We start from the raw sequence: 24,345 nt of genomic DNA on the forward strand, positions 1-24,345 counted from the left end.
ACATTGAAACTTGGATTCCAAGTTTCTTTTCCATTTAAGCAATCAGGTGTTTGTTGAAAAGTCTTGGTTTTTATCATTTGTGTTGCATACTATCACAGAAGTGAGGTCCAAGAGGGCTCTACCGTGGAGGTGAGGTTGGAGATGAATCACTGTTACACCGAAGTAGTTCAGTCTCCTGCCTGCTGAGCTCCCTGGGTCTAAAAATGGCACAGAGCTGTCCCACGACTCCCAAACAGGGTATGTCGCAGGGGGGAAGGATTTCAGGGTAGCACACCACTCCACAACACACCAGACTACACAACATACCAGTCAACCGTCCCGTGTCGACCAGAGAACTGTCTGCTCCTCATCCTATGCCTGAGGGATGAATATCTATAGAAAGGGCTTTCTTTGTGTGGCTTCTATCGCAGATGGACCAGAATGCCTCAGGGTGGAATCCACAATGTAGTATACAACTATAATCAGTATAAAACACCGGCTGGACCCCGCTTGTTAATCACATATCACCCCAGGATATGACAAAACTTTAAACATCCTCGCATCCACCATGTTTAATGTGACATGATAAGACAATCTTGTTATTCTGTGGTAGCAGTGCACCTTATATTTTTGTTGATCTTCATATACAGTTACAGTACAGACAGTTATTTTAAGCTGTGCATCAGAGGAGGATGCCTCATGCAACAGGGAGCCAGAGCACGTTTTCCTCATATGTGTTTGAGCTGTGTTACAGGTGTGATGTGTTCTGTAGAGAATAACAGGAAGCAGATGGAGAGAACAGGCTTTGAGGTCGCCTAGCTTCCCTTTGTTCGAAAACCATCTGCCACTCCCACTATGCATCCAAGATCCCCTGTCTCTATGGATGAGCAGCACTGACTCTGAATCACAGGCAGCCTCCACGGTCTGTTCTCCCTCCATCCTCCAGAGTGGGGCCAGGGGGAGAGAAGCCAGGGGGAGAGAGGCCTCAGAGTGGGGCCCAAGCCAAGCTCCTGCTCCAGGGACCCAGCTGGACTCTCGAGGGGCCTGTGGAGCCTGGCCCTCCTGCCTGTCTGGATATTAACAGGCTTTAATCTAAAAGCAACAATGCCAGCTCATTCACTCTGGTCGAGCGACAAATTAATCACATCTTTTGTTCTAGGGACTACGGGGCCTCCCACCTAATCACTTACAGAATCACTCTGTGGTGTTGCACTGGGAGGAGAGGACACACAAGGGACATCTGAAACAAGATAGCGAGAGAGAGCGCTCCTCACATCAATGCATGTTTTTGTAGTGGCCAGACAGAAGCTCCTTAGTGACTGTTTGTGTGTGCAATTAAAGATTGATTACTCTCTTGTGTGTTTATATGTGTAGTTCCTATGCAAACGTGATTAGCACTAGAAAAATAGAAGGCAAGAGAAACACTGTGCACAGCTGTGTTTGTTCACATGCTGTTGGTACATGTGTGAATAGACAAAGGTGACTTACACTGCAGTCAATGTCAACATATTGAAAGCACATTCTAGATGTGATGTAGGGACTTCCAAAGAGTCATAGACCTGCTTTAACCCAATCCTCTCCTGTCCCATGGGCCGGACTGTAAACATTGAATAATTGAATGGTGTGACTATCTGTGTCATATGGGGCAGTTTGTGGTTGATTGACCATGATGACCGTGACCGAGGCTTTGCATTACAGTTATTCAGTAGTCATGACTGGTTGAGCTCTCTTTCTATTGTCTGTGTGTGTGTGGGTGTCCAGTTGGAACATTGGTGTGCTGTGTTGTTTCAGTGGAGATGGGATGGGGATCAGCTGTCAGTGTCTGTGTGTGACGCAGGAGGTGGCCAGCGGTCAATGGAAGGATGGTTATTGTATACATCTTCTGCTGCTAAATCTCCTTATCTCGTTCACACACACACACACACACACACACAAACACATGCACACACAGATAAGTAATGCTATACATGTACTGACTCGATCCCCCTCCACACACAAATTAACAGCCAAACCCCACCAACCATGAAAGCTGGTCAAACCTGAAAATGTAATAACTAAATCATCAGATTGTATGTACATCCACTTTTTGTTGGGGAGCTTTAACTTCATTCACATTAAGCTCTCCATTTCAGCGGAGCCCTTGCTTGTATTCTGTATTGATCTCCTTCCTGTATTAAGATCTGCTCTGGAGCAGAAGGGATTTAACAATGACAAATTACCCCTATCTACAAACACACCTCAAAATGCTGCATGCGGCTTATTCCACACTAATAAATTAATAAATTGTTATTAAAGTGTGGTAGAAAAATGGTGCATTGAGAAAGAAGTCTATTGAAGGTAGTATGATCACAAGTAATAAAGGCTCGTTCGTATCTTATCAATGAGTCATCCTTCTGCTCAAATGTTGTGGACATGATGATGATAAGGTGGGAACAGTGTTCCTGAGTTATTCATTCACCAATCAGAGAGAACCTTTCTCAAGCTCTCTGGGAGAATCAGTCAGCTGGGTTTGTTTTTGAGGGAGTGTGGTGCTGAGAATATTACATCTGAGAGGACACAGCTCTCTGTCCAGACCTCTCCCACTGGGCAAAAAGTGGTTGAATCAACATTGTTTCCATGTCATTTCAACAAAAAAACGTAATGTGATTATGTTGAATCAACATGGAATACTGATTGGATTTGCAAAAAGTTATCAATGTAAGGGTCTTTTTTCATGTAACTTTTAACCTAAAACCAATGATATGGTGACATTTTTGTTGATTTCACATTAGTTGAAAATTCAACCAAATCAAAACTAGACGTTGAACAGACGTGTCTCTCAGACATGCACCAGAAGCATTTTCACATAGCAAAACGATTATTGGACAAAATTATTGACTTTTATGTTATATCAGTATTATACAATAAAGAAATATTGTAAAATTAACATATACATTTCTCATGAAAAAGTCCTAATAAAAAAAGACACAGCACAATTTGACAGTTAAATTCAAATCTGAGCTCTGAGCCTCACGTCCCTCTGCAAACTGACTAGACTGCCTTTTTCTTCTTCTAGCAGATGCTGGCTGTATTGGGAGATAAACAGCCTTATTTGGCGTGACCAGCGCTCCCAGTACAGCATACGGATGCTGAAATCATATACACTCATTGTACAAAACATTATGAACACCTGCTCTTTCCATGACATAGACTGACCAGGTGAAGCTATGATCCCTTATTGATGTCACTTGATAAATCATCTTCAATCAGTGTAGATGAAGGTGAGGAAACAGGTTAAAGAAGGATTTTTAAGCCTTGAGACAATTTAGACATGGATTGTGTATGCGTGCCTTTCAGAGGGTGAATGGGTAAGACAAAAGATTTAAGTGCCTTTGAGCGGGGTAGGCGTACCGGTCTGTGTCAAGAACTGCAACGCTGCTGAGTTTTTCACCCTCATCAGTTTCCCGTGTATTGCAAGAATGGTATATATCGTGTGGGTTAGCTAGACTCATATCCCTGAGCATGTGTGCCAAATTTCATCACTCTGAGTCAAACAGACCAAGAGATAAACATATGCTTGTTATAGCTCCACCGTGAGGTCGATATGAATGTTCTTGCATATGTTGAGTCTTGGCAGTGTTTGCAACATGTGGACCAAATTTTCTGATTGCATTTATGTGCCAGACCACACCCAAGTGAATGTTTATTGGTCAATAAATTAACATGTTTTAGGTACTGGTGTAGAACATGTTTTAGGTACTGGTGTGGGGGACATTTATTTGAACATATACACACGGATATGATGGCGGCAGGTAGCCTAGCAGTCAGAGCGTTGGGCCAGTAACCGAAAGGTTGCTAGTTGGAATCTTTGTGCCGACAAGCTGAAAAATCTGTCAATGTGACCTTGAGCAAGGAACTTAACCCTAATTGTTCCAGTGTTGCCGTTGAAAATCACATTGATTGTACTCCATAAATGATGGTGTCTTGTTTTAGGGTAATCCCTTAATTCACGTGTGGAACTCATTCCACGGAAGGCTGAGGGTCTTCGGGGCTTCCTCCGCTGTACTTGATTGATGAATTACGGTCACTCATTAGTAAGTAACTCCCCTCACCTGGTTGTCTAGGTCTCAATTGAAAAAAAAAAAAAAAAAACAGCAGAAATGAGGCCCTCCATGGCATGAGTTTGACACCCCTGACTTAATTGATTCCCTTCTCTGGCATGAGGTCTCTTCATGTACTAACTCCCATCCCAGGCATGGTCTGACTAAGACCTGCTGGTTGATATGGCAGTATGAGATATTTGGTGAGCCATTGAGTGTTGCAGAAGCTAAGAGAGAGTGTGTGTGCGTGTGTGTGGCTTTTTTAAATACTTTTTTGTGCAAGTAGACAACCAAGTACAATCTGATTTAATTGCATACTCTAATCTTCTGCACTTGACCTGGCATTACATAGAACATTTATATACTGAAAAATAAATAAATGCAACGTGCAACAATTTCAATTACAGTTCATATGAGGAAATCAGTCAATTGAAATACATTCGTTAGACCCCAATCTATGGACATGACTGGGCAGGGGTGCAGCCATGTTGGGCCTGGGAGGGCATAGGCCCACTTACTTGGCAGCCAGATCCACCCACTGGGAAGCCAGGCCCGGTCAGTCAGACTGAGTTTTTCTACAAAAGGGCTTTATTACAGCCAGAAATACTCCTCACCCTTTCTCAGAAGCACCAAGCCCTCCTCCCCCCACCCGTCCTCAGAAGCACCAAGCCCCCTTCCCCCCACCCGCCCTCAGACGATCCCGCAGGTGAAGAAGCCGGGGCTGGTCTGCAGTTGTGAGGCCGGTTGGACGTACTGCCAAATCTAAAATCTGGAGGCAGATTATGGTAGAGAAATTAACATTCTCTGGCAACAGCTCTGGTGGACATTCCTGCAGTCAGCATGCCAATTGCACGCTCCATCAAAACTTGAGACATCTGTGACATTGTGTTGTGTGACAAAAACTGCACATTTTAAAGTGGCCTTTTATTGTCCCCAGCACAAGGTGCACCAGTGTAATGATCATGCTGTTTAATCAACTTCTTTATATGCCACACCTGTCAGGTGGATGGATTATTTTGGCAAAGGATAAATGCTCACTAACAGGGGTGTAAAGATATTCGTACACAAAATTTGAGATAAATAAGATCTTTGTGCATATAGAAAATATCAAGGATTTTTTATTTCAACTCATGAAACATGGTATAAACACTTTACACATCGTATATATATTTTTGTTCAGTGTGTTTTTCATAAGGCCAGGTAATCCTGTTTCAGTCTTTCCTTTCGTTTGGTACCTAATGAATACAACCTTGGTGCTGTAGAGGTAGCTTTTACAGGTGTGAATAGGAGCCACCTTTCCAACATGGCAGGTATCCAGGGGTAATTGGCTGTTGTTGATCAATGCTGTCATTCCCTGAATCAAGCATCAAGCCAGGATTCCTTTGTCATGACAAGTCAGCTTGGAGCGCTGTGTGAAAACCTGTGTCAGGAGAATGGGAACACAGTGTCTATCGATCAGAGACAGGGGCTGAAATATCATTGCACAATACCCTTGAGGCGTTGGGAGGGACAACCTTGGAGCTTTGTGGGTGATAAGAAGGCACTTAGTGACCACACTGGACATAGTCTCCTCCACAACCATATCCAAAGTGTATTAGATTTTTTGTTATTAGCTACTTCAGGGATGATGGTGTCAGATTATTACTACCTCTACCGTTGTGCACTTGAGCAAGGCATTTAACCCCAAAAATAGCTTTCTATCTACGGACGCTGTACCCTGGCTAACCCTCTGCCTCTTGAAGATACATTCCTTTCTAACCAAACAGACAAAGTACTGTATCTCATTCTGGTCTATTCCCTCTGCCTCCCCAGGCGTTTGGCCAGGCATACTCCAACCAGCGTAAGGTCGCGGAGGATGGCGAGATCAACGAGGAGTCGCTGCTGCAGGAGTCAGCATCAAAGGAGGCCTTCTACATGGGCCAGCTGCTGGAGCTGCAGACGGATTTGAAGCTGAGCCGCTCCGTGGCGTCCAACGCATCCAACGAGAGCGAGAGGCTCAACGCCGTGCTTCAGGAGCACAAAGAGGTAGAGACTTTTGTCCACTGATGTCACTCTCTCACACCTCTGACTAGTGTCATGCTGTAATACATTTTGAGCTGTAGTATTGTATTTGGTTCAAAAGTGTTTTTGTTTTTTTACAGAAGAATTAGTATTCCTATTTTTCTTTTTTTCACTTTTGGTCCAAAAACCGTGCTAAAGCTGTATTACACTTTTTCTGTTCCCATGAGTGTTACATATGCACTTTCAGGGTTTTTTGCAGTACATTATTGTTAAAAATGTGATTGTTATAAAATATTGTTAAATTTAGTCATTCGGTGCACCCACGAATGAAAAAAAAACAGTGTTATGTAAAGAAATTAATAGTAAAATATGAATAAATGCATGGTCTCAAATATTTAGGTTTTAGGTTTTTAGGTTTTATTTATTCACACCAAAGAAAAGAAGTGAAAGACAAAACAGTACAGATTTTTTTTTAACGGGTAAAAATGGTGTGCAGGTGAGGTTAGAAGCCCAAAATGGCAACAAATAAAAGTTTGTTCAATCAGTTAAACAAAGCATATTAATTATAATTGTACATGATACACAATTGGTCTCAAATATTCAACATCTATGAGGTCAGAAGTTACATGATAATGATTTTTTTTAAATCACTTTTTACTGCAATTTATGTTAGGGAAATATAAACCATGTGAAATGTCTCTTATCGGCTGAGCTTCTCTCTGCATTTTTTAGACAATAAAATAATGTCATTGTTTTTTTTACATTAAAAATACTGGTTGTATGTATGACTTTTCTCACTTAAACATGTTTTACAGGCGACTGCTCGTGCACCCATGTGAAAAGTATTGAAATAAAATATAAAGTTTCTGATAATTCAAAATTTTTATGGTTTTGTAGCAGTTGTATGATGTCACATCCTGTCAGGATGTCACATCCTGTCAGATCAGTATCGTCATGTGATTTCATCCAAAATTGTGACTTTTGTCGGTTGCACCAAACGATAATTATTAAGGACACTTTTCCAGACAAAAGTATTTAAAGTATTTAAAACCTTTCTGCATAAACTGTCTTACCCATATGGCAGTATAGTGGTATACACCTTCCAAAATCATGCTAGAATAATATTTGTTGACCGTTGTATTATGATTTAAGATGTTTTATTAACATTTATTTACATTACCTTTGCCTTCGGACGGTTGCTCCTAATCCCATTTTTTAAAACTTCAGGGCACCAAAAATAACACTTTTTTTCTTCACATTTAACCATAACTCTTTTAGAACTCGTATAAAAGAGAAAAGTCAAAGTTACATTATGTAGAATTTGTAAACATTAGTTCTTGACTTTGGAAAATATTTAATTTGGACACCAACATTTACACATCACGTCATTGACCCTTTTACATGTGACCCTTTTACATGTTTTCCTGTGTAAGCTACTGTGAATCCACAAAATGAGGTTATGTACTCAATTTAGCCTACAGCCTACTGTAATGTCACACATTGAGATATTATTTGTAGATTAACATGAGGTGCATCTTGCTACCCTGCTGATAGGGACCAGCTGTTTTGTGTCAAACTCTGTGTGAAGTACAGTATCGGTCACAGGGTCACTCTAAAGGGCGGATAGGGGTCATGCAGAGAGTGACTGTGTGGAATGTGTGTGGAGTGTGTGTGCAAGCGTACGTGCCAGTGTTTGTGCGCTTGGTGCATGCCTGTGTGTGTGGGGGGGCCACGTACATGTGCTTGTCAGCAGAGGCAGAGGGGTTCAGGCCGGGGTCAGACGCCGCTGTGGACATGACCCCATTGTGGAGGGCAAATCCGGTGCTAAGCTAGGGAATAAGAAAAATGCCCTGAGCTCGGCACATGTGCATCCCTGAGTGAGCCAGGCTGCTCTCTCATCACACAGTGCAGGACAAACTGTGCCCTCCCAGCCCGGGGGTGGCAGCAGTTCATTCACTAGTTAGATTAGATGCTTCACACACTGTTGGCAGGAACCGCTGGTGTCGCACAGCCACTGTTTATGTCTGCTTCACTTGTCATTCCAAGCATTCAAAAAATGTGAGTTCAGTTATTGTGAATCAACTTTTTGTAAAATATCTACACTACCGTTCAAAAGTTTGGGGTCACTTAGAAATGTCTTGTTTTTGAAACAAAAGCACGTTTTTCGTCCATTAAAATAACATAACATTTATCAGAAATACAGTGTAGACATTGTTGTAATGTTGTAAATGACTATTGTAGCTGGAAACGACAGATTTTTTATGTAATATCTACATAGGCGTACATAGGCCCATTATCAGCAACCATCACTCCTGTGTTCCAATGGCACATTGTGTTAGCTAATCCAAGGTTATCATTTTAAAAGGCTAATTGATCATTAGAAAACCATTTTGCAATTATGTTAGCAGAGCTGAAAACTGTGTGCTGATTAAAGAAGCAATAAAACTAGCCTTCTTTAGACTTGTTGAGTATCTGGAGCATCAGAATTTGATTACAGGCTCAAAATGGCCGGAAACTCTTCTGAAACTCGTCAGTCTAGTCTGGTTCTGAGAAATTAAGGCTATTCCATGCCTTAATTGCAAAGAAACTGAAGATATCGTACAACTCTGTGTACTTCTCCCTTCACAGAACAGCCCTAACCCTGACTGGCTCTAACCAGAATAGAAAAAGGAGTGGGAGGCCAAGTACATTAGAGTGTCTAGTTCGAGAAACAGACGACTCACAAGTCCTCAACTGGCAGCTTCATTAAATAGTACCCGCAAAACACCAGTCTCAACGTCAACAGTGAAGAGGAGACTCCGGGATGCTGGCCTTCTAGGCAGAGAAAAAAGCTATTTCTCAGACTGGCCAAAAAAAAGAAAAGATGAAGATGGGCAAAAGAACAAAGACACTGGACAGAGGAACTCTGCCTAGAAGGCCAGCCTCCCGGAGTCTCCTCTTCACTGTGAGGCGTCTGTTTCTCGAACTAGACACTAATGTACTTGTCCTCTTGCTCAGTTGTGCACCGGGGCCTCCCACTCCTCTTTCTATTCTGGTTAGAGCCAGTTTGCGCTGTTCTGTGAAGGGTAGTACATAGCGTTTTTGTCCAAAACATTTACTTTATTTTTATTATTTTATTTTAGGGTCTAAAATGACTAAAATCACTAGGAATTCAGCTAAAATTAGTTTCATTTAGGAAATTAATTTAAAGAAGAGACATGATTGTGTCTCAATGTAATCAAAATCAAATCAAATGTATTTGTCACATTCACATGGTTAGCAGATGTTAATGTGAGTGTAGTGAAATGCTTGTGCTTCTAGTTCCGACAATGCAGTAATAACCAACGAGTAATCTCACCTAACAATTCCACAACTACTACCTTATACACACAAGTGTAAAGGGATAAAGAATATGTACATAAAGATATGAATGAGTGATGGTACAGAACGGCATAGGCAAGATGCAGTAGATGGTATCGAGTACAGTATATACATATGAGATGAGTAATGTAGGGTATGTAAACGAAGTGGCATAGTTTAAAGTGGCTAGTGATACATGTATTACATAAAGATGCAGTAGATGATAGAGTACAGTATATACATACAGTATACATATGAGATGAGTAATGTAGGGTACGTAAACAAAGTGGGTGTAACGGTTTTCTTTAGGTGAAGGAGAGTCGGACCAAAATGCAGCATGGTATTCTTGAAACATGTTTAATGACGACGAAAAAACGAACAGTACAAAAACAACAAACGTAATGTGAAAACCTATACAGCCTATCTGGTGCAAACAAACACAGAGACAGGAACAATCACCCACCAAACACTCAAAGAATATGGCTGCCTAAATATGGTTCCCAATCAGAAACAACGATAAACACCTGCTTCTGATTGAGAACCACTCCAGACAGCCATAGACTATGCTAGAACACCCCACAATCACAATACCTACGAAAACCCCAAGACAAAACACACCACATAAATAAACCCATGTCACACCCTGGCCTGACCAAAATAATAAAGAAAACACAAAATAGCAAGGTGCGGACTCCCGGCCGCACACCTAAACCCATAGGGGAGGGTCCAGGTGGGCGTCTGTCCACGGTGGCGGCTCCGGCTCGGGACGTGGACCCCACTCTAACAAAGTCTTAGTCCATTTTCCTCGCGTCCTTAGATAGGCGACCCTCGCCGCCGACCTTGGCCTAGTAGTCCTCACCAAAGGCCCCACTGGACTGAGGGGCAGCTCGGGACTGAGGTAGCTCGGGACTGAGGGGTAGCTCGGGACTGAGAGGTAGCTCGGGACTGAGGGGTAGCTCGGCACTGAGGGGTAGCTCGGCACTGAGGGGTAGCTCGGCACTGAGGGGTAGCCCAGTACTGAGAGGAAGCCCAGTACTGAGAGGAAGCTCAGGCAGGTAGTTGGCTCTGGCAGATCCTGGCTGGCTGGTGGTTCTGGCAGATCCTGGCTGACTGGCGGTTCCGGCAGATCCTGGCTGACTGGCGGATCCTGGCTGACTGGCGGATCTGGCTGACTGGCGGATCTGGAAGATCCTGGCTGACTGGCGGATCTGGAAGATCCTGGCTGACTGGCGGATCTGGAAGATCAGGGCGTGACAGTGGCATAGTTTAAAGTGGCTAGTGATACATGTATTACATAAAGATGCAGTAGATGATATAGAGTACAGTATATACATACAGTATACATATGAGATGAGTAATGTAGGGTATGTAAACATTATATTAAGTAGCATTGTTTAAAGTGGCTAGTGATATATTTTACATCAATTTCCATCAATTCCCATTATTAAAGTGGCTGGAGTTGAGTCAGTGTGTTGGCAGCAGCCACTCAATGTTAGTGATGGCTGTTTAACAGTCTGATGGCCTTGAGATAGAAGCTGTTTTTCAGTCTCTCGGTCCCTGCTTTGATGCACCTGTACTGACCTCGCCTTCTGGATGATAGCGGGGTGAACAGGCAGTGGCTTGGGTGGTTGTTGTCCTTGATGATCTTTATGGCCTTCCTGTGACATCGGGTGGTGTAGGTGTCCTGGAGGGCAGGTAGTTTGCCCCCGGTGATGCGTTGTGCAGACCTCACTACCCTCTAGAGAGCCTTACGGTTGTGGGCTGTTGCCGTACCAGGCGGTGATACAGACCGACAGGATGCTCTTGATTGTGCATCTGTAGAAGTTTGTGAGTGCTTTTGGTGACAAGCCAAATTTCTTCACACTCCTGAGGTTGAAGAGGCGCTGCTGCGCCTTCTCCACAATGCTGTCTATGTGGGTGGACCAATTCAGTTTGTCAAGGTAGGAAATGATTGTTATTTTGAAATAGAATCACTTTTTTGGGTTTAGTTGTCGTCAATTTGCTGTGAACAAATGATTAGAATTATGTTCTGGCCCCCCTACCATCCACTCTGACAAAAATCAGCCCGCGGCTGTATCTAGTTACCTGTTTGTGATATCTTTACTAGGCCTAATTGAATAAACCTTGTAAAATGTCCCAGCCACTTCTCACGTGCACCTGTTTCATGTGCACCTGTCACCTGTTTGCTTCGTGACCTGGGTGGCCCTTGGCTCTTTGATGATCTGCTGATTAGCCTGTTGCCTTGCTATGTGGGTCTCCTTTGCCTGTGTGGTGCATATTAATTAGGAGACAGTCTCTTTTTAATGTGCTGGAGCCACACAGGGAGCTTAATTTGTCGCTAACTGGATCTAATCAACTGGTTTAATGTGGATCCCAAGCAGATTCTAAAGATATAGGATCTTAATTTGATCTCTCTTTTTTTCATCCTGTTGCTGCAGGATTAATTAAGATCCTACATTTTTTTCTCCTAAAATCAAAGGAATGTACAGACAAAATGATAGAGACTAAGTTAATAGTAGGTTCTGTGTGTTTTACAGTTTGTATTTCAAATAGGCTCTGGCCTACCGCTAGTAGTTAACCTGCATTGTTTAAATGAATCCTGGCCCTGATGTAGAGTGGCACACAGGGCTACAGTATTGGCCTTTCCCATGGCGGTTGTGTTGTGTGAGTGTTTGGTGGTGCACTGACCATGCCCTGATCCTGTGGTGGTGTTGAGACAGTAATCATTGGCCAGTAATCCCCTGGACTTCATGGACAGCTCAGTCCTAATGCCCTGCTTTGTGGGGAATATGTAATGAGACAACACCACCCATTAGCAAACCACAGTGGTCACGTACAGTTAATCAATAAAGTCACGGATTAAGAGTTTGTTAATGAACTGTTTGTGTTTTGCCTATGGTCCATATTGGAATATCGGTATTTTTCGCTTCCATTGTCACAAATGTAGGGGTAGCTACAAGTGTAGGGGTAGAGCTGCATAAGGATCTGCAGCAACGCTGTGCTTTCAAGTACAGTGCTGTACAGTGTGTCATGACATGGAGATCAGGTGTCAAATAATATGCTGCTACAGGCTTGAATACAGAAACAGCAGCATGTACAGTTGACTGTACATTGAATTGACCTTCCATTTCTCAGTCCATTTCCCTGAGTCCTGCTGTTCCTCCGGTGACTGAAGATGTGGTCAGTCAGGTACTGGAGGGTCCATGTCTGTCCCAAGACCATCTGTCTCATCTAGGGCTGGGAATTTCAAGGGACCTCACAATATAATATTATCACTATACTTAGGTGCCGATACGATATGTATTACGATTCCCACAATTCTCACTATTCTATATGTATTGCAATTCAATACTGCGATTTTATTGCGATTTTATGTTCCAAACATATTGCTCACTAAATAAATTGAAATAAATAAATAAATTGCTGAAAACGTTGGCTCACTATTTAAAACTACATTTTGGTGCAAGTACAGCCAACTTTTATTTTTCTTTACAATTTGATACTTCAAGCCAAATATCAATATAATATCATCCAAACATAACTGTATCGATATTTTCCCCCATCACTAGTCTCTTCTCCTGGTGAGGCTCTGGCCAGGGTCCCACTGGTCACCCCATATCTAGAACCCAGAGTCTGAGCCAGCACTTCTATGTAGTGCAGGCTAGGAGCCACTTATCAACTTTATTGAGGAGAGGGGAAATAAGAAGCCCTGAATAGATACTGTATGAGGGGCTATGGAGGTCTGAAACCTGTTCATCATTTATGGTGTAAATATAGGCTAACATTCACACACACACACACACACACACACACACACACACACACACACACACACACACACACACACACACACACACACACACACACACACACACACACACACACACACACACACACACAATGTACTAGCTGCAACCCAAACCAATTTAAATTTAGTAAGGCAAGTCTATTGGCTGGGGTTTGAGTCAGTGTAAATTATGTTAAATGTTTGATAATATGTGTCCAGCCATGTAAAGCCAGACTCTGAGGCTGCTGTACTGTAAATCCATACAGATTTATAATGCCTGTTGCCATGGGGATTCACAACTCCTCTTCAGGAAATTGCATTGTGTGTGTTTGTGTGTGTGTACACATTTTTGCCAAAAGACCTCTCAAGAATAGTAAACCAACAAAAATTCAGAGAAGTGAGGACATTTTGATGGTACTCACTTATGAGTTAATGTTAGGGGTTAAGGTTAGGGTTAAGGTTATGGTTAGGGTAAAGGTTAGGGGTAAGGGAAAATAGGTTTTTGAATGGGAATCAATTGTTGGTCCCCAAAAGGTATAGTAAGACATAGTGTGTGTGTGTGTGTGTGTGTGTGTGTGTGTGTGTGTGTGTGTGTGTGTGTGTGTGTGTAACTGTAACAAAGCTGTGCATATTAAAATGGTGTTATTTTCTTCCTTATTCTTCTTGACATTTAGATTAACATGAAAATGTTGCTGAGACTCAGCTTCCTACATTCTAACCCATTTCCCAGATTTATGACATTACCAGAATTTCTCCCACCTAATATATCATCTGATCCACCACAGCATGTTCAGATCTCTATGGCTGCTGCCTCCATTCTCTGTGATTGGCCCAAAATAATGATCTTGCAGAGAGTGAGAGTGCTGACTCTTTGCTTTACTACTCAGAGGGCCAATTTGTTTCATAGTGTCAGGCTGATCCCGTCTCTGAACTGAACTCTAGACTGCCTCATCATCATCACATCAGAGGAGATACTGTGTGTGTGTGTGTGTGTGTGTGTGTGTGTGTGTGTGTGTGTGTGTGTGTGTGTGTGTGTGTGTGTGTGTGTGTGTGTGTGTTTAGAGTTGGTGCATTTAGAGTTGGTGCATTGTGCTATTATGTGTTTCTTTTCGCGATATTTGTAAATTATTTTGTACATAATGTTTCTGCAACCATATCTCACAGACAAAAAGAGCTTCTGGATATCAGGACAGCGATCTCTCACCTCGGATTAGACAAAGATTTCTTCAACAACAACAACAAGCAGGACTCACACGATATTATCCAAACACCCCACAGGGCAGACACAGGGCAATTATCTTCAAAAGGAAGCGACGCTGAGGACGAAGAGCCGGATGCCTCGTCCGGACTCGCAGAAGGCAACTAGCAAAGCTGCCGTTACCGTCAATATTACTTGCCAATGTTTAATCATTAGACAATAAACTAGACGAGGTACGATCACGAATATCCTACCAACGGGACATTAAAAACTGTAATATCCTATGCTTCACGGAATCGTGGCTGAATGACAACATGGATATTCAGCTAGCGGGCTACACGCTGCACCGGCAGGATAGAACGGCACACTCCGGTAAGACGAGGGGGAGTGGTCTGTGCATATTTGTAAACAACAGCTGGTGCACGAAATCTAAGGAAGTCTCTAGATTTTGCTCGCCTTAAGTAGTGTATATTGTGATAAATTGCAGGCCACACTACTTACCTAGAGAGCTTTCAGCTATACTTTTCGTAGCTGTTTATTTACTACCACAGACAGATGCTGGCACTAAGACCGCACTCAGTCAACTGTATAAGCAAACAGGAAACCGCTCACCCAGAGGCGGCGCTCCTAGTGGCCAGAGACTTTAATGCAGGGAAACTTAAATCAGTTCTACCAAATTTCTATCAACATGTTAAATGTGCAACCAGAGGGAAAACAAATTCTAGATCACGTGTACTCCACACACAGAGACATGTACAAAGCTCTCCCTCGCCCTCCATTTGGTAAATCCAACCACAACTATATCCTCCTGATTCCTGCTTACAAGCAAAAATTAAAGCAGGAAGCACCAGTGACTCGGTCTATAAAAAATGGTCAGATGAAGCAGATGCTAAACTACAGGACTGCTTTGCTATCACAGACTGGAACATGTTCCGAGATTCTTCCGATGACATTGAGGAGTACAACACATCAGTCACTGGCTTTATCAATAAGTGAATTGGGACGTCGTCCCCACAGTAACTGTACGTACATACCCCAACCAGAAGCCATGGATTCCAGGCAACATTCGCACTAAGCTAAAGGGTAGAGCTGCCGCTTTCAAGGTGCATGACTCTAACCCGGAAGCTTACAAGAAATCCCGCTATGCCCTGTGACGAACCGTCAAACAGGCAATGCATCAATACAGGGCTATTATTGAATCATACAACACCGGCTCCGACGCTCATCGGATGTGGCAGGGCTTGCAAACTATTACAGACTACAAAGGGAAGCACAACCGCGAGCTGCTAAATGACTTCTATGCTCGCTTCGAGGCAAGCAACACTGAGGCATGCATGAGAGCATCAGCTGTTCCGGACGACTGTGTGATCACGCTCTCCGTAGCCGAAGTGAGTAAGACCTTTAAACAGGTCAACATACACAAGGCTGCGGGGCCAGTCGGATTACCAGGACGTGTGCTCTGGGCATGTGCTGACCAACTGGCAGGTGTCTTCACTGACATTTTCAACATGTCCCTGATTGAGTCTGTAACACCAACATGCTTCAAGCAGACCACCATAGTCCCTGTTCCCAAGAACACAAAGGCAACCTGCCTAAATGACTACAGACCCGTAGCACTCACGGCCGTAGCCATGAAGTGCTTTGAAAGGCTGGTCATGGCTCACATCAACACCATTATCCCAGAAACCCTAGACCCACTCAAATTTGCATACCGCCCAAACAGATCTACAGATGATGCAATCTCTATTGCACTCCACACTGCAATTGATTTGATTAAAGAGAGGCGAGAGGCCAGGTATCTGGACTGGACTTATAGAGCAAAGACATCTATTATTACTGCATCCAGAGCGTTCAGAACATGCAGCAAAGTGCCACTAATGCACATACTATAAGTGCTGATGCATGCCAGACTGTTTTAGTTCATGTTTTTGACACATAGATACTGTAAGTATTATAATGACATCATATTGTAACTACCGAGTATAGACAGGTTGGCAGCTAGCAGGTGATCTACACATAGTCAGTGCAAACTATTATATGTCATATACATGTATTGTGAATGTATATACAGTATATTATACAGTGCCTTCAGAAAGTACTCACACCAGATGACTATTTCCACATCCTGTTGTGTACAACCTGAATTTAAAATGGATTCAATTGATATTTTGTGTCTACACACAATACCCCATAATGTCAAAGTCAAAATATGTTTTTAGCAATTTTTATAAATGAATTACAAATTAAATGCTAAAATGCCTTGATTCAATAAGTATTCAGCCCCTTTGTTATGACCAGCGGTGAAAGTAATGCAGTACGGTCCGTTTCCGCGTCTTGACAAAATAATTCGTGGGGGTACGCTGTACCAGTAAAATATGACCCTATCACAACAATTAAAACAAAATGTCAAGAAAACTGTAGGCTATTACAACACTTTAAAACAAATCATAACCGCATGTCAGAGGCATGAAAATGTATTGAATTTACTTGAAAACGGCTGGTATAGTCTACGCTCCAAAGTGTGATGTGGTTCGATGATAACACTAAGCTTCAAGTAAATTTTATGATATTACCAAAATTATATAACCTAATTAGTCTACTCCTGTCTATACAGAAATACATCAAATCATTACACCAGAAAGCATGTTTTGGCCACAGACGATCATTAACTTATTGGAATATGAAAATTGTTTTAAATCGCAATGCCTAAAGTCGGAAGGGCACTCAATTTGGGCAGCGCGCGTGGCAAATACCAAATACATGATTTTTGAGTTGGAAAGTATAGAAGCCCAGCCAGGTATATCGCAATACTTAAAAATGCAATCACTGGAAAACATCATTTGGAAAGAAAATGGCTATTGCTGTAAAGAGAAGACAATGAAAAAACTCTAATCTATCTTTTAGTTAAATTCTCAACTTAATTGAGCGAACAGTAGGCAGCAATCTTAGGATATTGGCACCAGCGTAGAGAGCGTCGGCCATATCTCCGGTGGATGCGCATATTTATTATTTTATCATTGTTGGGTCAGTGCCACTTGAAAGTTTGTTTTTGGACAATAATTTCCTCCTCCAGGTTAGATGGACATCGTATTGTATTTGAGTCCCCCTTGTCGTTGGCCTATTATATGGATCAGACAACGTTGTTTTTATTCTGTTTGTCAAAAGTTCCTTCTTTGACCTCAGGGGTGGAATGTTATTAATATTTTTCATAATTTCATAATTAATAAATATATATATTTTTTACAAGGACAATCCGGTGTTTCTATGTCAAACAGTTTTGTTATATTTCAGTTTTCTGTGATGTCTATAAAGTGTAATATTTGGATGCAAACAAAAAAGGTAATACATTTCAACTCTATATCTGACATGGTACAGGTGTCTTCTTTTTTAAGTCCATAATCATGTGTGTATGAGGTGTATACTTTTGTTTCAAAGTAGATTTGTTTAAGACTACCAAGAATCACTATGTAACCGTGATTTAGCCCAGTGTAGTAAAAGGTTAAAAAAAATGATTCTGCAAATGTGTCCAGTCGTATAAAGTGTAGTAGAATTGCATTAAATATGTTTATAAAAGGTCAAATTCTTCCCTTGCAAAGAAAGGATAAGAAACTTATCTGCTATAACTTATAACCTACTGAAGGGCTACTCTACGTTAAGATGTCCCTTCTCTGGAACTAAGGAGCCTAGACCGAAACCATGAAAAACAGCACCAGACCATTATTCCTCCTTCACTAAACTTTACAGTTGGCACTATGCATTGGTGCAGGTAGCGTTCTCCTGGCATCCGCTAAACCCAGATTTGTTTGTTGGACTGCCAGATGGTGAAGTGTGATTCATCACTCCAGAGAACACGTTTCCACTGCTCTAGAGTCCAATGGCGGCGAGCTTTACACCACTGTAGCCGACGCTTGGCATTGCTCATGGGGATCTTAGGCTTGTGTGCGGCTGCTGGGCCATGAAAACCCATTTCATGAAGCTCCAGACGAACAGTTCTGGTACTGATGTTAGTTCCAGAGGCAGTTTGGAGCTCGTTAGTGAGTGTTGCAACTGAGCGCTTCAGCACTCGGCAGTCCTGTTCTGTGAGCTTGTGTGGCCTACCACTACCCAGCTGAGCCGTCGTTGCTCCTAGCCATTTCCACTTTACAATAACAGCACTTACAGTTGACCAGGGCAGTTTAGCAGTGCAGAAATTTGACGAACTGACTTGTTGGAAAGGTGGCATCCTATGACGTTGCCACATTGTAAGTCACTGAGCTCTTCAGTAAGGCCATTCTACTGCCAGTGTTTGTCTATGGCGATTGCATGGCTGTGTGCTCAATTTTACGCACCTGTCGGCAATGGGTGTGGCTGAAATAGCCGAATCCACTAATTTGAAGGAGTGTATACAGTTGAAGTCGGACGTTTACATACATACACTTAAGTTGGAGTCATTAAAACTCGTTTTTCAACCACTCCACACATTTCTTGTTAACAAACTATAGTTTTGGCAAGTCGGTTAGGACATCTACTTTGTGCATGACACAAGTAATTTTTCCAACAATTGTTTACAGACAGATTATTTCACTTATAATTCACTATCACAATTCCAGTGGGTCAGAAGTTTACATACACTAAGTTGACTGTGCATTTAAACAGCTTGGAAAATTCCAGAAAATGATGTCATGGCTTTAGAAGCTTCTGATAGGCTAATTGACGTCATTTGAGTCAATTGGAGGTGTACTTGTGGATGTATTTCAAGGCCTACCTTCAAACTCAGTACCTCTTTGCTTGACATCATGGGAAAATCAAAAGAAATCAGCCAAGACCTCAGAAAAGAATTGTAGACCACCACAAGTGGTTCATCCTTGGGAGCAATTTCCACGTTCATCTGTATAAACAATAGTATGCAAGTATAAACACCATGGGACCACGCAGCCGTCATTCCACTCAGGAAGGAGACGCGTTCTGTCTCCTAAAGTGAAAATCAATCCATTCTGTCTCCTAAAGTAAAAATCAATCCCAGAACAAGAGCAAAGGACCTTGTGAAGATGCTGGAGGAAACAGGTATAAAAGTATCTATATCCACAGTAAAACTAATCCTATATCGACATAACCTGAAAGGCCGCTCTGCAAGGAAGAAGCCACTGCTCCAAAACCACCATTAAAAATCCAGACTATGGTTTGCAACTGCACATGGGGACAAATATCGTACTTTTTGGAGAAATGTCCTCTGGTCTGATGAAACAAAAATAGAACTGTTTGGCCATAATGACCATCATTATGTTTGGAGGAAAAAGGGGGAGGCTTGCAAGCCGAAGAACACCATCCCAACTGTGAAGCACGGGGATGGCAGCATCATGTTGTGGGGGTGCTTTGCTGCAGGAGGGACGTGCACTTCACAAAATAGATAGCCTCATAAGGCAGGAAAATTATGTTTATATATTGAAGCAACATCTCAAGACATCAATCAGGAAGTTAAAGCTTGGTCGCAAATTGGTCTTCCAAATGGACAATGACCCCAAGTATACTTCCAAAGTTGTGGCAAAATGGCTTAAGGACAACAAAGTCAAGGTATTGGAGTGGCCATCACAAAGCCCTGACCTCAATCCTATAGAAAATTTGTGTGCAGAACTGAAAAGGCTTGTGCGAGCAAGTAGACCTACAAATCTGACTCCGTTACATCCGCTCTGTCAGGAGGAATGGACCAACATTCACCCAACTTATTGTGGGAAGCTTGTGGAAGGCTTCCCGAAACGTTTGACTCAGGTTAAACAATTTAAAGACAATGCTACCAAATACTAATTAATTGTATGTAAACTTCTGACCCACTGGGAATGTAATGAAATAAATAAATGCTGAAATAAATCATTATCTCTATTATTCTGACATTTCACATTCTTAAAATAAAGTGGTGATCCTATCTGACCTAAGACAGGGAATTTTTACTCGGATTAAATGTCAGGAATTGTGTAAAGCTGAGTTTAAATGTATTTGGCTAAGGCGTATGTCAACTTCCGACTTCCAACTAAGTATTCACACCCCTGACTTGAAAATGGCTGTCTAGCAATGATCAACAACCAACTTGACAGAGCTTGAATCATTTTTTAACAATAAGAATAATGTGCAATTATTGTTCAAGACAGCTGTCCAAAGCTCTTAGAGACTTAATCAGAAAGACTCACTGCTGTAATTGTTGCCGAAGGTGATTCTAACATGTTTTGGGGTATGAATACTTAAGTAAATGAGAGATTTCTCTATTTCATTCTCAATACATTAGCCAAAAAGGGTTTTTACTTGTTTTCACAATGTGGAATAAGTCAAGGGGTTTGAATACTTTCTGAAGACACTGTATATATTGATCTGTTGAATTGCTTGCAGATTATGACCTGACGGTCCTTCTCTTTCCTTCCCAGAGTAATGAGATGCTGGAGCTGCAGGGGAGCAGGATGAGAGAGGAAATCAGGGAGTATAAATTCAGAGAGGCGCGACTCCTACAGGATTACACTGAGCTGGAGGAGGAGAACATCACCCTGCAAAAACTAGTCTCCACCCTCAAACAGAACCAGGTCAGCATCAACACCATTACTGTTTATGGTTTACTGCACGCCAGTGGAGGCTGGTGGGGGGCGCTATAGGAGGACGGGCTCATTGTAATGGCTGGAATGAAATTAATAGAACGGAGTCAAACATGTGGTTTCCATATGTTTGATTTGTTTGATACTGTTTATATTCAGAACCACATTCCTGTAAAGATTAGAGAGGATCTCAATTGAAATACTGTTGAAGTAAGATGGCTACAGGTTCATCTGCCACAAGCCCATTCTTGTGGGAAGCTGCTAAAGAGGACCAACTGCTAACAGTCAGTAACTGGAAACGATGTGTGAAATGCTTGATAAGGTATGTGATATCAACAGAGAGGTATTTTTTTATGTGATTTTAAATATTGTCTGGCTTTCATCAAGTTGCCCACTCAAGAAAAAGCTTCAAACTGTAACCAGTGCCTGCAACCTGGTTCAGGTTATCAGTCAACCTACCAGGGTAGTTACCAACAGGAATGAAATCATCATATATTGATCACATCTTTACTAATACTGCAGAAATTTGCTTGAAAGCAGTATCCAGATCCATCGGATGTAGTGTCACAACATAGTAGCCATATCTAGGGAAACCAAAGTTCCAAAGGCTGGGTCTAATATAGTGTATAAGGGGTCATATAATACATTTTGTAGTGATTCCTATGTTGATGTAAAGAATATTTGTTGGTGTGTAATGAGGAGCATATAGACGTTGTACTTGACACATTTATGAAATTGCTTATTCCAGTTACTAATAAGCATGCACCCAATAAGAAAATGACTGTAAAAACTGTTAAATTCCTGTGTGATGAGAAATTTAAAAATTGTATGGTTGAGAGGGATGAGGCAAAGGGAAGAACAAATAAGTCTGGCTGCACAACCGATTGCCTAACATATTGCCAATTGAGAAATCATGTGACTAAACTGAATATAAAGAAGAAGAAACTACACTATGAAACAAAGATAAATGACATAAAGAATGATAGTAAAAAACATTAATTGAATCAGATGGCTCATTCATCACAAAACCGACTGATATTGCCAACTACTTTAATAATTGTTTAATTGGCAAGATTAGCAAACTTAGCCATGACATGCCAGCAACAAACGCTGACACTACACATCCAAGTATATCTGACCAAATTTTGAAAGACAATCATTTTTGAATTTGCTTTGAATTGACAACAGACTTTCAGCACGCTTATAGGGAAGGACATACAACAAGCACAGCACTTTTTACAGTCAATTTATCTGACCTTAAACCTACTTACAGTGTACTTTACTTAAACCTATCCCCTTTCTGTGTCCTCTGTGTCCTTTCTGTCTGACTGTCCTCTATGTGTGTCCCCTTTACTCTATCTGTGTCCCTTTTCCCTCCTGTCCTCTCTGTCCCCTGTCCCCTGCTCCCTCTCTCCACCAGGTGGAGTATGAGGGTCTGAAGCATGAGATCAAGGTTCTGGAGGAGGAGACGGTGCTGCTGAACAGCCAGCTGGAGGATGCTGTGCGTCTGAAGGACATCTCTCAGTCCCAGCTGGAGGAGGCTCTGGACGCCCTGAAAATTGAGAGGGAGCAGAAGAACAGCCTGAGGAAGGAGCTAGCCCACCACATCACCCTCAGCGACAGTGTGTATGGTGCCGGAGCCCACCTGGCTCTCACCGCCACTGTTGACGGGCTCAAATTTGCCACCGAAGAGGTCGGGAGTAATGGTACAGCCATGCATAATGGAGCCAACGGGAATGAGGATAGCAACGGCCACTGTAATGGGCACCTGGGATTGGCTAAGATGAACGGCGACTACCGGCTGCCCAGGAAGGGGGAGGGGCTGCATGGTCCTGTGTCTGACCTCTTCAGCGAGCTCAACCTGTCTGAGATGCAGAAAGTAAAAAAGCAGCTGTTTCAGGTGGGTCTCTAGTCTAGATGAACGGTGGAGAGACATAGTGTGTTCTTCTCACTACTATGGCTGAGTGATTGTTAACCTGATCTCAGATCTTTTGGCAAGACAGCACAAACAGATCTGGGACCAGGCTAAGATATTGTTGTGACAATGTTCAAGGGAGGTTGTACCTGGGTCTTGTTGTTACCAGGGAGTCTTTTAATATCCTTCATCCAACCAGCTTCCTCATTTGCTCTGAGAAAATCAATGTGGTTAGAGAGACAAATCCAGCGATTTACACACCCAATGCATTAGGAGACTGTTATCGACCTCCTCTGTCCACAGCACATTTTATTAAGGAATGGGAGTGTCTCACCAGCATCATTGGACAACCTAACAACCTGACCCTCTGATAACAACCGTCCTGTCATCACACTACTGCAGCCTGCAGCCAACCAATGACAAGGTGATGACATTTTGAGAACAAGACCCCCCCCCCCAAAAAAGCTTGTCAGATGTCATCCATCTTTTTTTCTCTAACAGACCATGAGTCTGTGACCACACTCATTATGATTTACCAATTTGTATTTTTATTTTACCTTTATTTAACTAGGCAAGTCAGTTAAGAACAAATTCTTATTTTCAATGACGGCCTAGGAACAGTGGGTTAACTGCCTGTTCAGGGGCAGAATGACAGATTTGTACCTTGTCAGCTCGGGGGTTTGAACTTGCAACCTTCCGGTTACTAGTCGACTGCTCTAACCACTAGCAGGGGGAGAGTAGAACGGTAGGAGTGGAGGAGGACGGCGTGTGCCATAGGGAGGCCTGTCAAGGCGATTAGTGTCCGACAGCGCAGAGCAGCGCAGGGCAGAGCAGCACAGGGCAGAGCAGCGCAGGGCAGAGCAGGGCAGGTCAGAGCAGAGCAGCGCAGAGCAGAGCAGCGCAGGGCAGAGCAAAGCAGAGCAGCGCAGGGCAGAGCAGAGCTGAGCAGAGCAGCGCAGGGCAGGGCAGAGCAGAGCAGAGCAGGGCAGAGCAGAGCAGAGCAGAGCAGGGCAGAGCAGGGCAGGGCAGAGCAGAGCAGAGCAGGGCAGAGCAGAGCAGAGCAGAGCAGGGCAGAGCAGAGTAGAGCAGGGAAGAGCAGCGCAGGGCAGAGCAGCGCAGAGCAGAGCAGAGCAGGGCAGAGCAGGGCAGAGCAGAGCAGGGCAGAGCAGCGCAGAGCAGAGCAGGGCAGAGCAGGGCAGGGCAGAGCAGCGCAGAGCAGGGCAGGGCAGAGCAGGGCAGGGCAGAGCAGGGCAGGGCAGAGCAGAGCAGGGCAGGACAGGGCAGAGCAGCGCAGAGCAGGGCAGGGCAGGGCAGAGCAGAGCAGGGCAGGGCAGAGCAGAGCAGGGCAGAGCAGAGCAGGGCACAGCAGCGCAGGGCAGAGCAGAGCAGGGCAGGGCAGGGCAGGGCAGAGCAGAGTAGGGCAGAGCAGGGCAGGGCAGAGCAGGACAGGGCAGGGCAGAGCAGTGCAGAGCAGAGCAGGGCAGAGCAGGGCA

General features: G+C 43.0%; 1 protein-coding gene across 1 annotated transcript in view; it reads left to right on the top strand.

The window, feature by feature from the left end:
• Window positions 1-24,345, top strand: part of LOC139374205 (protein bicaudal D homolog 1-like) — a 71,301-nt gene that overhangs the window by 37,240 nt on the left and 9,716 nt on the right. Inside the window, exons 2-4 of the mRNA XM_071115228.1 lie at window positions 5,871-6,083; window positions 20,776-20,928; window positions 22,358-22,837. Coding sequence (XP_070971329.1) covers window positions 5,871-6,083; window positions 20,776-20,928; window positions 22,358-22,837 — 846 coding nt within the window. The remainder of the gene's footprint in view (window positions 1-5,870; window positions 6,084-20,775; window positions 20,929-22,357; window positions 22,838-24,345) is intronic.

The sequence above is a fragment of the Oncorhynchus clarkii genome, chromosome 2 (genome assembly GCF_045791955.1).
Source record: "Oncorhynchus clarkii lewisi isolate Uvic-CL-2024 chromosome 2, UVic_Ocla_1.0, whole genome shotgun sequence".
Classification (NCBI taxonomy): domain Eukaryota; kingdom Metazoa; phylum Chordata; class Actinopteri; order Salmoniformes; family Salmonidae; genus Oncorhynchus; species Oncorhynchus clarkii.